Source organism: Haliaeetus leucocephalus, unplaced genomic scaffold, assembly GCF_000737465.1.
Source record: "Haliaeetus leucocephalus isolate CR32 unplaced genomic scaffold, Haliaeetus_leucocephalus-4.0 Scaffold68, whole genome shotgun sequence".
In the NCBI taxonomy this organism is placed as follows: Eukaryota; Metazoa; Chordata; class Aves; order Accipitriformes; family Accipitridae; genus Haliaeetus; species Haliaeetus leucocephalus.
In genome coordinates, this window is record NW_010972504.1 from 2,566,219 (window position 1) to 2,580,799 (window position 14,581).

The following is a 14,581-nucleotide window of genomic DNA, read 5'->3' on the forward strand; positions in this document are numbered from 1 at the left end:
TGCCTGCAGGGACCCCCGAGACCCAACAGGCAAGATGGACACCTGCTGAGATGGATGCTCTGATTTAACTGCTACACAGGAGACCTTTAATTAGGCAGGTCTTTAAGGAGCAATGACTATACCAAACTTGTGACAAACAGGCTCTTGTAACAACTAGAGGTATAAGACATGGGCCGTGAAATGCATTTCCTTCAGTCCTTACATCTTGTGCAAGGACATTTACCAACAGGTACTGAAGAAGCCTTACCAAATATATACATTTTATATGACTATTCTCTTTAATAGTCTAATTGAAAAAAACATTTTTAAAAGAGAATAGACAAAGTGACGTCTAATAGCCATGGTAGAGTAGTTAAAAGCAAGTAAAACCTGGGACATATCCAACTGTCATCAACTCGTATGTCACCTTGGCTAAACCAATCTGTTCCCCTTCTTCAAAGATATAAAATGAGAATAACATACACCTACCTCTGTAAATCATTTTAAGATGCTCCAGTGAAGCTAGCTTCAAACTGTGCAATGTGCAAGCACCCTTTAAGTCCATCACCAGCTATACACAGTTTGCTGTCAAGACCCAACCACCTACATTTCAAAACCCATATGGAAAACGTAGCCACCTGATCAGCTTACCCTCTGATGCAGCCACATCTAAGAAAAATAAACCCCATGCAATGCATTTGTTAGAAACCCAACACAAGCCTGCACTTCACATTGCTCTTTCCTTTAAGCCTGTGCTTTTACCAGCTTGGAGACGGATGGTGGAGGAAGCCACACAATCCAATTTCAAGGGTCAGACTGAAGCCTCTTGCCCTTGACAGCATTCCCTTAAATGAACACATTTGGAGCAACTTGGCAATTACATAATAGCTATTGAGTATGAAAGCACATGCAAATTACAGGGTTACTGCCTGACAGATTTCCTCCTTGACAGTGTGTTATGAGATCTAAAAACGGCAAGTGACATGGTAAGCAGTCACTGAATGATATGGTACCTTCCGACATAATTATCATGTTATCAAAAGAACATGCTATTACTGTATATTTATAGGGTCACAGCCAGGCAATTACAGAGTAGCCACCCGCCTGTGCACATCTCATAGTCATGTAATACCAGGCTCCTTAGGAGGAGAGATCTGATGGTTGGCTTTGATCAAATGGTCTTCTGGGGGCTTCCAAATGAGATTACAGCTTCAGCATCTACAGAAAAGATACCAGCCAAGTTACTCTTCGCTATTCAGACAAAGCAGTGCTGGGGATAGGTAATTATAATTGGAATTGCTTCCTTACTGGTCCCTGTGGTATTCTGACACACTTCTGAATCTTACAGCCAGCGGACACAAATGACCGAACAAGTAATAGATGGAACTACCCAGGACAGACAGCTTCACAACTGTGTGCCACTGCTCTGACAAAATACTGCCCACAGACCCAGCAGCCTTATAGTTTTTTTTTTCCCTTATTCCAACTCTTGACCAAATTAACAACATGTACATTTGGGACTCAAACCTTGCAGGGGTAACATATTCCAAGAGCAAGATGCTTTTCTCCCAGGAGCTATCTGCTGCTACTGTAAGTGAAATCAGGAGCCTGAGCAGCATTAGCCCTCTCTCTGCAAAGCAAAGTGAAACTGATGCTCAGTAACAGGTTTTAGCATATTTTGGGCAATGCCCTGGACTTAACCAGAAAAGCATGGACATTTAATTCAGGAATTCAAGTGAAAGTTTTATGTGCTGATAAAATCACCTGTCCAATTCAGGCTACACTCAATAGCTAGGATATTTGAGGTCGATTTGGTGCAGGCACAACTTTATAAAGCCTATCTAAAGTACAAACAGCTCAAAAACCAGGGGCAGGGGTCAGTGAGGAAAATGCATTAGAACAAACAAACAAATTTAAAAAACACTGCAGTATCACAGCCAGCATATTTAATTCACATGAAGCATGACACCATGTAGGATTCTGTTCAATTAGGGTAAAAAATTCCACATTAAAAATTCACTCTAAATCTCAAAATAGGAAGTAAGCTATATACAACTTTCCCAACAGTGAAAGCTGAATACAAAAGCACTTCTGATGGGATGTTTCATACCATGTAATATAAAGGAAATCACCTCAATTTTCACCAGGTATAACAACAAAATGAACTGAAAAAGACCAATCATAATGCAGAGGAAAATTATAGTTCAAGATGCCATTTCTTTAGTGCCATCTTAAAGGCACATGCAGAACATGCGCAGCTTATAGTTACAAGAACACTTTCACTGTAAAGGAAAAGAAAAAAACACTTAAGACAATTACAGCTCTATAGATACGCAGAATAACTCTTCTCCAATCTGTCAAATAGCTATGCTTGGGAGTCATGCTTTCCCGACAACATAGCACAATATGCGTTTTAAATGAGAACTCAAGTAAATGACATCAAAGCTGTACAGAAAGGAAACTAAAATGGTGCCTACTTAATGGCTTTCACAAAAAGAGCTTCTAGTGGAAAGGCAAAGCTGATATATCCCCATAACCCTCCAAACACAAGAACAACAAAACAACAAAAACACGATAATTGGCCCGACTTGCTAAAAGTGACGTTGCACTTTGGGTGGAGGCAGACCCAGACGGATCCTCTCAGACCAATCTGTCCAAAGCAGAAATGATTCAGATGCCAAGGCTGCTTTTGCTCGGTGTTTTCCCCAGCTGCTACCCTGACAGTAAAACCCACCAAGCTTGCGCACTGCCCAGATGTCAGCTACAGAAGCCATGTGGCTGTGGCTTTGTGCTGGCCACCTACTCACTGGGCTAATGTCTCCATGCCATGCAGCCTGCGCCAGCCCCTTCTTCACCCACAGGTCCTCTCCTGCATCCCCCTTCCTGAGAAAAGCACCTGTGTCCCTTCCTCCAGGCAGGAGTCAGTAGTAAATCAGAAGGCTTTGAATCCATGAAACCACATTTGATACACATTAGTCATCCCAACCCAAACATCTAAGCAGGGAACAACCAAAACAGTACAGTCAGACCTACCTGTAAATAATGTTTCAAGCTGGTGAGACAACTGATTGTCAATAAGGACATCTTTAAATTTTAATGAGTCCCATCAGCTTTGTATCTAGGGATTCTGCCCCACCAAACGGCACAGCTCCATTTAGAAGTACTATTGGCCTTATTTCTGTCCTGTTTTGAAGTAATAGTAGCAGAGATACAACACTCTTAAATCCTGCACTGAATATGTGTAGGATATTGAAAACCAAGAGCTGCAATGGTAAATCACAGCGTTTAACAGATTAGAAACAGTTATACTTGAAAAAACAGACCAAAGCCACTGACGCTGAAGGAAATTCTGGCTCTGTCCATTAGATCAGGTGCACAGCTGTGCCCACCTTCCCAAGAAAATTACTCCTTTTATACATGTGAATTTTTACCATTCCATTCCCTATTGACAACACAGGACCTAAGAGGAATTACTGAAATGATGCTAGCAACCAGGCTGTGTAGAAACATGAAATGGGTTCTGTGTCTAACATAAACTTGGGAAACATTTTATTCTGACACTCACAGCAGTGCTATATCAGCTCTCTTTTTGTATTCCTATCCTTGTGACCACATCTACAGGGAAAAAAGGGCAAAAACAAAAGGCAAATACTCTACTTGAATTGCTGGTCTTTGGTGCTCCTAGTTTTAGCCAGGAATCTCTCAGCCAACTTCTCCAAATTCCTTGAGTAATCCATCTCAATTTCTGCCTTCTTGCGGAAGAAATCCTGCAAGTCCTGCAGTAACTGGACCCGAAGCTCACACTGTTGGTCAAGGCATTTCAGCTGCTCTACCAACTGGGCACGGATCTCTGTAACAAATAAAAGCACTAAAGATTAAACAAAATCCCATTAGAAAAAACACCATAAAAATTCTCCAGTAAAATATAGTTAAAAATATGTTCCCTCATTAGTGGTATGTCAGCAAAGCTCAATTATGATTAACTATATCTGCAGACAGAAAATTATTGTGATTGCATCTCGGATGCATCAGTTGCAGGAAATCTATCCAATAACCTGCAATCTGGTGCACAGACCTACAAGCAAAACTTTACTGCTGAACAGTGCATCAATTACGAGTGTCAAGTGCATTTTTGGCATCAAGAAGAAGTGGTCACTGCCTAAAAATGTACTGAATCTCAGTCTGGAAAAAGGACTGAATGCTGCAATACCCCACGTCAGCTCAGAAAATCACTTCAGGGAATTTCTATCAAATTCCTTTGCAGACTACTCTTGATGCAGAAACAAGACATTGCACATACTGGGGCACTCCCCAAAGGCACCAACTTCGGATTATTCAGTTAGTTACTGAGTCTCCAGCTGTGCAGCTCTCATTATAAACCAAGCCATCAAAATAAAGACACCCCTTCGGAGAGCCAACATGATAGCACTTCCCGCTAGGGAATTATCTCCAGGAAGGCTATTTTGCTTTTTAAAATATGTGCAAGTAACTTATCTATGTCTAAAGGACCCATAAAGCACACAGATATAGGTGTTAGTATTATTATTATGCATAATTATTACTGAAGACATCTATTTGTATTAACACAATATTTTACAAACACTTTTCAAACATTTTACAAATATGAAAACTTCTCACATTAGCCCTTTAAGCCTGGGTGGTGTTCTCCTTATCTTACTGATTCCGAATTTGAGGGACAGAATAGTGAAATGACTTGCTCACCATCAAGCAGGGCAAGAAAACGTAGCAGAAGCATGTCAATCTCTGAGTATAAAAATGCAGAAATATTCAGTGATGCAGCTAATAGAGGTTATTTGGCTTTTATACAGGCAATAAACTCAACATGAAAACAATAAAATATGCACTTTCATCTAAAGGTCTATTGAGCACTCAAACTGTAGAGATGCCCGCTATTGCTTGACTATTATTGCTGCGCTTTCCAAAGGTTTTCAGAGGTGTGTTGTTCCAAGCTGAATTCAGAATCGGCAATAAAATAAGTAACATTCAGGTTTTCAGCATGCACAGCTTTGTTTATATCTATGCATTGCAACTGCAGGCACCCACAATTTCGTCACCACAACTGAAGATGGGTAAGTATCATTTTCCAAATGCAATTTTTTAATCAACTACTTCATTGCTAATTCCCGAGATACGCAGTTAGAGAGGCCAGCTTGGCCTCCTCCATACACTTGTCCCTTTGCCCAGAAAAAGCATACCATCTGGACCTCCAAGCGCTTTACTCTTGCCATGCGCTATGAGTATCAGTTGCCTTGAATTGTGCTCACATCTGTGGGAACAAACAGTTTCAGGGGGTCCAGGATTTGCAATGAAGAAAGCACGCATCTTTATTTTAGGAACCCCAAAACACATGTATACAAATACAGCTCCTAGTTAGGTTTACAAAAAAAAAAAAAAAAAAAAAAAAATCTGCAAAAATGTGGGGTTTCCAGGCTTGAAGATGACCTTGATTAGCACTTTCATTTGGTAGTACCACTTCTCTGAGAATGTAGTACCCAGGGTCTTCTGTAGCTTTCACTGTGAAGAAAATACAGGCAGCAAGGTCGTAACATAGAAGGAAACTGAGTAGTTGAAACTGCGACGTGTGGGCAAAGCTGGTCAGGCTTATTTTTTTCTCAGGAGAGAATTTTAGAAAACAGAAAACTTCCTTCGTCAGGAAATAGAACTACAAGCAAATACACAGGCCTGAGTTGTCCACATACTTCTGTAATCAAAACCACTTCAGCACGCCCGTTTCTCCGGGCCGAGGGAAGCCCCAGCTACAGTTCCCTCTCCAGCCGAGGCGGCTGCAGCAGGAAGGGTGCGGGTTCACCCCTGGGCAGGGACCAGCACCATCGGGTCCTGCTGCCATGGCTGGCTGCAAGGGCACTGCAGAAACAAACCCAGAGGGGGGAACCTCTGCCCTACCGCGCTCCCAAGGGCACAACCCTCGGTCGGCAGGGAAGGCGGCACAGGGAGGCGTGAGCAACGCTAGGTAAAACCTGCGTATTGCGTTTCTTGCAAATTGTGAGATTTCTTTGTTTGTGAGATTTCTTTGTTGCTTGCTCGGTTCCAGCTAGCAGAAGTATTTCAGGATCGGCAGGGGCTGGGAGGGGCACAGGGAATGAACGAATGCTTACACACATTAAGTCCGCTAGCACTTATTTAAAACTTTGCTGCTGATGCTCAACGTATGCTATATACATCATCTTCACTCAGCTCAGTCCCCAATTACAAAACTACTAATGGATTTGCAAAACTCTGCACAAGTGACATGTTTAGCCACGTGCAATGCAAACAAGACAACCCCATTCTACCTGTGGCTTTGTCATTAAGACTTTCATAAAGAAAAGGTGAGGTAGCTAGACAATAATAGCAGCAAAATGCACAGTAACGTAGTGTTTCCTTGCTGCGATGAATCAGTCTGCCTAGTCCTTAACCTAACACTCATCTGCAAGTCTGACATTCAAGAAAGAACATCCTTCAAGGCAAGAAGTATTAGAAAGCTCTTCCTCCCTTTGTGTCTTCTCCTCCACCCTTTCCTCAGCAGAAGGGATGGTCCCAACATAGAAACAACTCTGTGACCTTTTCAGAAGTCATTGGGCAAAGACATTCATTTTAATAAGCTGTGGCTTAGTTCCTAGGCCCATGAAAAGGTATCACACATAGAAAATACTTGAGCAGATGTGGCATCTTCTGCTAAGCCGATAAAGAGGCACAGAATTCAAATGCAGCAAATATCTTCCTTGTATATGATGCACACCTATTTGTGCATTTAGGGCTTGATCATCTGCACAGTGTTATTTTTCAGAAAAAGTCAGCTACCCTATTAGTATGGATGAACAGTAGGCACTATGTTTAAAAGGAGGATTGAGGTAGGAATAGGAAACACCAGATACAGCTCAGACAGGTAACGGTGTGGCCACCTACCCTTCTCCATGCTACAACTGATGGAGCTTTTACGAGGGTGACAACCTGGCAACTCTGACGTTCTCCATCAGTCACATTCTCGACTGAGAATCTAGCTCCAGGAGAACAAGTAGAAATACAAAGGACCAGTTCCAAAAAACTAGTAGTTCTCAAAGACTAGAAGATCAGTAGAGCACATGTATTTTAATTACAAAATTACAACGAAGCTCAAACTCTTGGTTCTCAAGGTGGGATACTTCACACACAGCTCTCCTGCTAAACAGCAGCAAGAACTAGTAACCTTTTCCTTTAGTAAGAAATGTGATATCAGCACTTTTTCTTTATAAATAAACTCAGTGTTTTTTGAGGGGAGCAGTGACAGCTGATCGGGCTGCCTGCAAGGGAACAATAAGCTATTCAGTTCCAGCTTATCGAGTCTGTGGCACTGGGCTGGCGAGGGGCAACCTTGCTCATCTTTCAAAAACACACCACACAGTTCTTTGCCACAAAATAAAATCAAGAATGCAGGAATTTCCTGAGGCTTATTGGGCTTTCTAGAGTATAAAGTATCTGCTTGTTTTCCCATTGCTTACACAAGCAAAAGTTTTGGGGGTTTTTTTCAGACTTACTCCAAGAACATACCACGGCAGAGTCAGAGGCTGTGCATGCTCTAACCCACAGGTCACCCTATTACACAGGACCTTTTTATGTCTGCAGTCACAACAACCACTTTAATTTTGAATTCATTGCTTTCGCTTCTTTTAATTTACACAGGTTATTAGGTTAACAGCCACTTTAAACACCAAAAAGCCTTCCACCTCCTTTCCTTTCCTAAAACTTGTAGACCTTAGCGATCCCACCCACTGTGATCATTCAAGACAAGGAACAACCTCCTGAAGACTGTGCTCCTGCTGCCAATGCTTCAAGTGCCTGAAGGTGAATAAGCACATTTAATTCAAGGTCAAGATGCCTGTAGTAAAATTACGATTAAACACCAGGTATTCTTATTCTCACATTAAGCCTTGCCCTGTATTGCAGAATCCTTTCTATTGTATTTCAAGCTCACCTGGCTGACAGCTACATATTTAAAACCTCCCTAGTAGCAACAAAAAAGTTTTCCATCCGTTTAAAACAAAGCATTTATTCACTTCCATCACCAGATCATAAAGTTACCTAGGTCACAGAGGGACAGAGTATTGTATAATGCTAGACAGTTGCATAATTTTACTTTTACTCTTTCTGCAACTACCTGTCCAACATTCCCTGTAGCACTCAGCAGGCATGTCTAGTTTTTAATGAATTCAAAGGGTAAGGAAGGATCTTCAACCTCCTGTATTTTAGTCACATTTGTCATTCTCAACGTTTATCATCTATTTGACTTTTTTCCTTTTTAAACTTTGAAGCATATAAAGTATTGATAGGCACAAATGATACTGCATTATCATGAAGGTAACTGTCCCCGAATAAAATGATGGTATTTAAGTGATAGTCCCTCTAATACTTCTATGGAAAGGTCATTGCCAGTAGTTTTCATCACAGGCAAGTTAAGAGACACATTACATTTTAAGATACCACCATACTCAGTCATATCTTTAACAAATCCAGATGATCTTCAGGAATTGATTGCTCCTGCTTGAAAAAGCCCACTAGTTTAAACTAGACGAGTATCTAGGTGACTAGTTACATGACAAACCCAAGGTGCCAAAACACTTCTACCCTACAATCTTGGGAAGGATCCAGTAAACAAAAGTAATAGTATGTTATCCTTAATTTTTAAAACTGATACTTTTTTTTTTTACACTTGAGCAGATTATAAGAATTGTGGTGCAATTATGAACCTCTACTGAACAGTGGGGGCTTCTCAAACTACCCCAAAGAGGACAGGGTTTCTGCAAAGCTCCTGGCAAGAATATGCACTATCATAAAATACTTACACCCAGAGCAGGCAGATAGATACACTCTGACTGGAATTATACCTTGCTTTTCTGCAGCATGCAATGTTCAGCTTCTAAAAAAGAATTTACCAAAATGATTTTTTTAGGCTTAAGCATCCTATAAACTAAAGTTGGAAGTACAGAAACAAATTCCTGTACCAACTTATTCATTCTTCGGTAGGTCATGTACAGAGCTAGAAGGACAAACTCAGACCCAGGAGACCTCCTTGCCCAGTCATCTCACGCACTCTGAGCAACGTTCCTGCTCCAAGCAGGATCATCTCCCTAGGCAGGGTTTCAACTCTTTCCAGCGATAAGCTTTAAGTGCTCTGACTGGATAGCAACACAGTGAATCACAGCCTGCGCAGCACAGAGCACCAGGAGAAGGCACAAGCAACCTGAGCTGCTTTTCAGTATCGAGCTGCATCTCCATGTATCTGCACTGTAGGTTTCTCAGGATGTTCCCACCCCTATCCCAAATGCCATGCTGTATAAAAAGATGACAAGCTTGGGAAAGGAGTGGGATGACAACAAAACAGCACCACCAACCCCCAGCTCCCGCCCAGATTAAACAGCAATCCTCTCACCCACACAAATCCGCTCCAACTGGCAGAGCTGAACTCCAAAACCGTCCACGCTCTTGCCTTGACTTAGTGGTCCCCCACGGCTGCTTTGCAAGGAGCGGTCCTCCTCCCATGTTAATGCCATATAAGCTCAATACAAACAGGAGGCACATCGAAATCAAAGCAAAACAGAATCAAACCACAAATGGGAAGGTGGAAGTCAGCAGATTCAAAACCTTCACATGTAGCTCAGTTACCCCTGACTTTTCAGGACCCCTGCCCAGCATGTAAGAAGCAATTACACAGAAAGACTGGAAGACACCAAGCATTAAATTGCACGCACAGCTCTAACACAGTCTTATCTTTCAGGCATATGAAAGACAAAGCAGTCCAAAATGAACAAAATCTCCACTTCATACAGAAGCCTGGAGCAGTAATTTTAGATCTTGCACCTTGTCTGTGATGAGTTTGTTAAATTTCTGTCTCCTAAAAGCTGCCACACACGCAGGTGCTGAACATCAGAGTAAGACAGCGGCGGCACAGGCATCCACCTGCCTCCTTTTGTAAACCCTGTGGAAGTTTATGTTAAGATTATAGTTCAGTTTGAAGTTAACACTCCATTCAGTTTCAAAAAATTAAAAACAAGCAACAACACAGCTTCAACTAAAAGTTAAAACCATTTAAATATATAAATAAGTTTTAGAGAATGCTTTGGATTACATATTTTGACATATTCCCAGTATGTTATTAATTCCTAGGAATTGTTCACATTTGCTCATCATATATAAGAAAGGCTGTACTCCAAAAGTGAAAGACTTTGCAGTTTGGGCAAAACAGCCTCAATATTTTTTTTTAGTATATGATTACAACAAGGGCTGTGCCAAATGACAGACAACAGCCCAACAACCCTGACTATGGCTGGGAGGTTTAATGACTTAGAAAAGTCTTTATACAGTAACAGCAAGAATTTCACGGAACAAAATGCGCCGTGAGCTGAAAGCTGTTGATCATCACAGCCTTAAAAATTTCACTGGTATCTAAAAACCAGGCTTTGAAGTGAAAATGATATAAGAGGAGGAAATACAGTCTTTTGTTTAAGACCAGAGCCAGGAGGGAGATTCAGGTTCAGATTCATAATCTTGTCAGAAACTGCATGCCCTGGAAAAGGTAAATTTTCCTTTAGAAAACAGAATATTCCTTACTTATTTGAGAAATATTAGCATTGGGTAATACATGTTGACAAGAATCCCTTTATAGTTATAAATATATAAACAAAATTGTAGGCGTTAGTACCTGAAATTCTTTCTAATACAGATTGATAAAATCGTTTTGAGGTGTAAGATGAGTGCATAAAGTTTTGCATTGGTGAAGTAAAAGAAGAGGATGCAAGACATGCTTAAAAGCAAAAATTAAGGCTAGTCTCAGTGAAGTACTGAGGACGCTCATTTTTTATTTTCATACCTACATCATAATATATTTGCATCACTAATTACTTGGGTCTACCAGCTTTTCTAGGCATAACAAAAGCATCACTTAAATAAGCAAGGCAGACGATGCTTTCTGCCTTTATTACAGTTGTGTAACGCCTCCATCGCAACTGGTAGCTTGAAAATTTTATAACTTTAAGCACCCTTCAACTAGAATCCCATTGAACGCAGCGAGCCCACACATTGGTTTTCCATACCCATACAAAAAAACAGTCATCTGCAATTCAGACTGCGAACTGATGCAAGGCTTCAGATCTGCAAAGCTTTTAAGCAAATGCTCAAAATTATGCAATTAAACATGTTTACAAAGTTGCCAAGGCATTTAATCCATGCAGAATTCAAATTAAATATTTAGATTTTTTTTTTTTTGTCTAATGAAATAGCCATGAAAGCGTCCTTTACTTTTATCAAAACACAGTCCACGCTGTTGACTTTTCAGGGAGGATGTTTAAAAACAGAATCCAGATTAAATTACCCTGCGCAGGGATTCATTGCCCTAATTCCAATGGCAGAGTGTGGGTAACTCCTCCTGCATGCGCAAGCCAAGTCCTCATCTTTGTTAACTAATCCATAGTGCACATAAAACCCCTGATAAAGATAACATGTCTAAGTACATCAGGCTGTATTATACTTTAGGTTCTACAACTGTTTATTCAAAACAAAAAAAAGTTTATCAATACATTTCAAATAAGTGAAAACCCAAAACTTAAATGCAGGAGCATTACAACTACTTCTGCCTACAGGAAGTTTCACGGCTATTTTAGGATTGTCTACTCAGTTCAAGGTTTCCCCCAGACGACATCAAGCTAAAAAAACCTCAGACAAACCTTTGCTTATGCTTTCCCACTTTTTGAATGCTGGATAAAATACTATGGGCAAGGAGTAAAACTACATTTTTTCACTGGTTTGCAGCATGGATTTATGTAATAAACAATTTAAAAGTCATTCTGACACATGGACTATTAGCTTAATCAAAAGCAACACACACGCACTCTAGATCACATTTTTAGTACTCAGAAAATAGTTCAAGCTGACGAACTCTTTGTAGCCTCCAGTAACGAGCATCCCAAGTGCCTGTGCGCTCTGGGAGGCAGAAATTGCTTTGGGCCTATTAAGCAACCTGAAATAATATGTTCTCCAAACAACTTTTTAATACTTATTTGAACGGCTTCCTCTCATGCAGGGTGACGAAGCCAACACTGCAGAGATGGCCAAAAATTTGGTGAACATTTTTAACATAAGGTTTGGGGTTTTTTCCTGCTTTAAATGCCCTTTCTGCTTCTGGCCCAGGGCAAACCAAGTCTCCCTGAAGCACCAGACTCTTGGGTATTTTTCACCACACTCTTCTCCTGACTGCTCAAACCTTTCTCCCAGAAAGAAGAGATTCTTTCCTCAAACCCTGCTGTGTTAATTACAAAAAAAGGTGGTTAGCAGTGCAAGGAGCCTGGACGCGTGCTCCCAGTTATAGGAAGTCAACAACAGGGAATAAATGCAGTAAGGAATAAAGCTAAACACATGCTGCACACATTTTCAATCAAATAACTCCCAATTTCTCAGGAAACCAAGGCTGGCTATGAGTAAAACATAAGTTTCTGGATCCTTTTTGGGAGAGAGAACAGGAGTGGGGATTTCCACTGGGTATTGCACGAGGCGCTCACACTCCAGGAAAGAAGTTTAACTCCTGCTCCTCCACCAGCCCTGGGACCACCCTGTCCTCCCTGACCACACGCCGTTTCCAACACTTGCTGTGCTGTCCAGGACACCATTAACACCACTATTTAACATTTCAAACACCACAAAAAAGTTATGAAGGAATGAAGTATCAAGTCCAGCAAAGGGTCACAAGCAGCGATCAATCCTGGGCTTCCCCATGGAGCATCAGAGTGTGAGAATTAATGAGACTGACCAAAAAGTGTGGGAAATGTACAGAAACACCCTTCAGAAATGATGTTAATTCATTTGCAAGCAATGAGCAGCCTGGGTGTGGACAGATGGAGGGAGGGGAGCCAGGTACTCATGGCTCTTCATTTCAAAACAGGAGGAGATTTGAATGAAGAATGTTGTACTGCAGTGTTTCACACTGCACAAAGCAAGTTAAATTCCTCTGTAAAGGGAGAGGCTGGCGCTTGCTTTCAACAGAAATGTCTGTCTATTCTAGAATGGAAACCCATCAGGAAGAGACAGCAGAACAGGTCCGTGAGACAAAAGCAGAGTCAAGACGCTGCTGACCCAGCTGAGCTCTGCCAGCATGGGGTGCGCCGGCTCTCGCCCCGTGGTTTGGAAATGCAAGATGAGGGCTGTGGGACACCCCTCTGCTCCAGACCAGCTTCATTCAAGACAGAAAAAAATAAAGATGAAAAACAAGCAGCTAGAACTACGTCCTGAAATCACCATGAAGCAGGAGATGTAGGATCATTCTGCATTTCATCGTTCTGTAGTGTGCTAGTACTTCTCCTATGCATTACACAAAACACAGAAAAAACCCAAAACAAACTGAAAAAGTGGATGGTAAAATGCAGAATTATCTGAATTATCTTTGGTTTTAGTTCAGATGCAACAAAATACAAAGTGGGCTGGTCACCTCTGTTTTGCTCAGTCGATGAAGAACCAGCCTTGGTCTATGTCATTAGCTACCTGACACCAGAAGTTAAAAGAGGAATTTTCTACTCCTAACTCCTGCAGCCCTGCTTAAGGCTTTTATACACCCAAATTCACAGGCAATGTTAGGTACCTGCAGTGCCACTGCCTCTTCCTACTGTCCAAGTAGGACAACTAATTTCCATTCCAAACACTCCTACTCCTTTAATAAATAATTAAGCCTGTGCCTCACTTTCTCCATTTATAAAGCTACACAGGATAAAGCTGACACGAGAGCTCTGTGAACATTTAGTAAAATTCAAGCCTAAACAGCATCCAGCAGCTGCAGAAACGTTCACTTCCCGCTCCCCAAAACACACCCCTCGAGTGACAGGTGGCAGAACTTTTTTTCAAGAGAGCTCAAAAATATTTGGGTGTCACTGAAATATTCTCTTTCACTCTTTTTGCCCACAATGTATCAGTATGCAAATTCAGAAAGGTGGATTTTAGAGTAAGGAGAAAGACGACTTTTTTTTTTTTTTCCTTTTTACCAATTTTAAAAATTATTTCTCCCGTGTATGGTTTGTATTGTTTGCTGTAGTTTCTGCTGTGCTTTCCTGGCCTATTTTAAAAATAGTTTCTTTGCAGCTCCACAGCAGCCCTTCGCGACCACTGTTCTTCCTCCTGAAGTCTGCTCCACAGCTACACAACTAGAAGAGCTGTTTAATAGCCACAGCTCCAGCCCAAGACTTTACATACGCCTTCGTTCTAACTGAGCGTTAAGATTTCCTCTACCAGTGGCAATTCAAACAGAAGTGAAACAACTGCTTCTTTCACCTTCCAAATTTTTGTTCTTGAAGTGTTTCATCTGCATGATGTCAAATATTGTGAGGGGTTTATTTCAGTGGTGGAAAAGCACTAAACTGAATTGAATTATTCATCAGAAATGTGTAATGTGATCATTATTTCTGGCATTTGCCGTATGTTCTCACTGCTTCAATTCACTTCAGGAATCCCAAATTAAACTCACTATACATCACTAGACTACCACATTCATATGCATGCACACACAGAAATGACTATAGGTGAGAAAGTGGCATCCATACACACCCAGATGCATGAAATCCTCCATAGT

At 41.2% G+C, this 14,581-nt stretch overlaps 1 protein-coding gene across 2 annotated transcripts in view; it reads right to left on the reverse strand.

Moving 5' to 3' along the window:
- SRGAP2 (SLIT-ROBO Rho GTPase activating protein 2) overlaps positions 1–14,581 on the reverse strand; it is a 107,726-nt gene that overhangs the window by 67,521 nt on the left and 25,624 nt on the right. For both annotated transcript variants that reach the window (XM_010579235.1, XM_010579228.1), the window contains exon 2: positions 3,637–3,829. In XM_010579235.1, the coding sequence (XP_010577537.1) occupies positions 3,637–3,829 (193 nt within the window). The remainder of the gene's footprint in view (positions 1–3,636; positions 3,830–14,581) is intronic.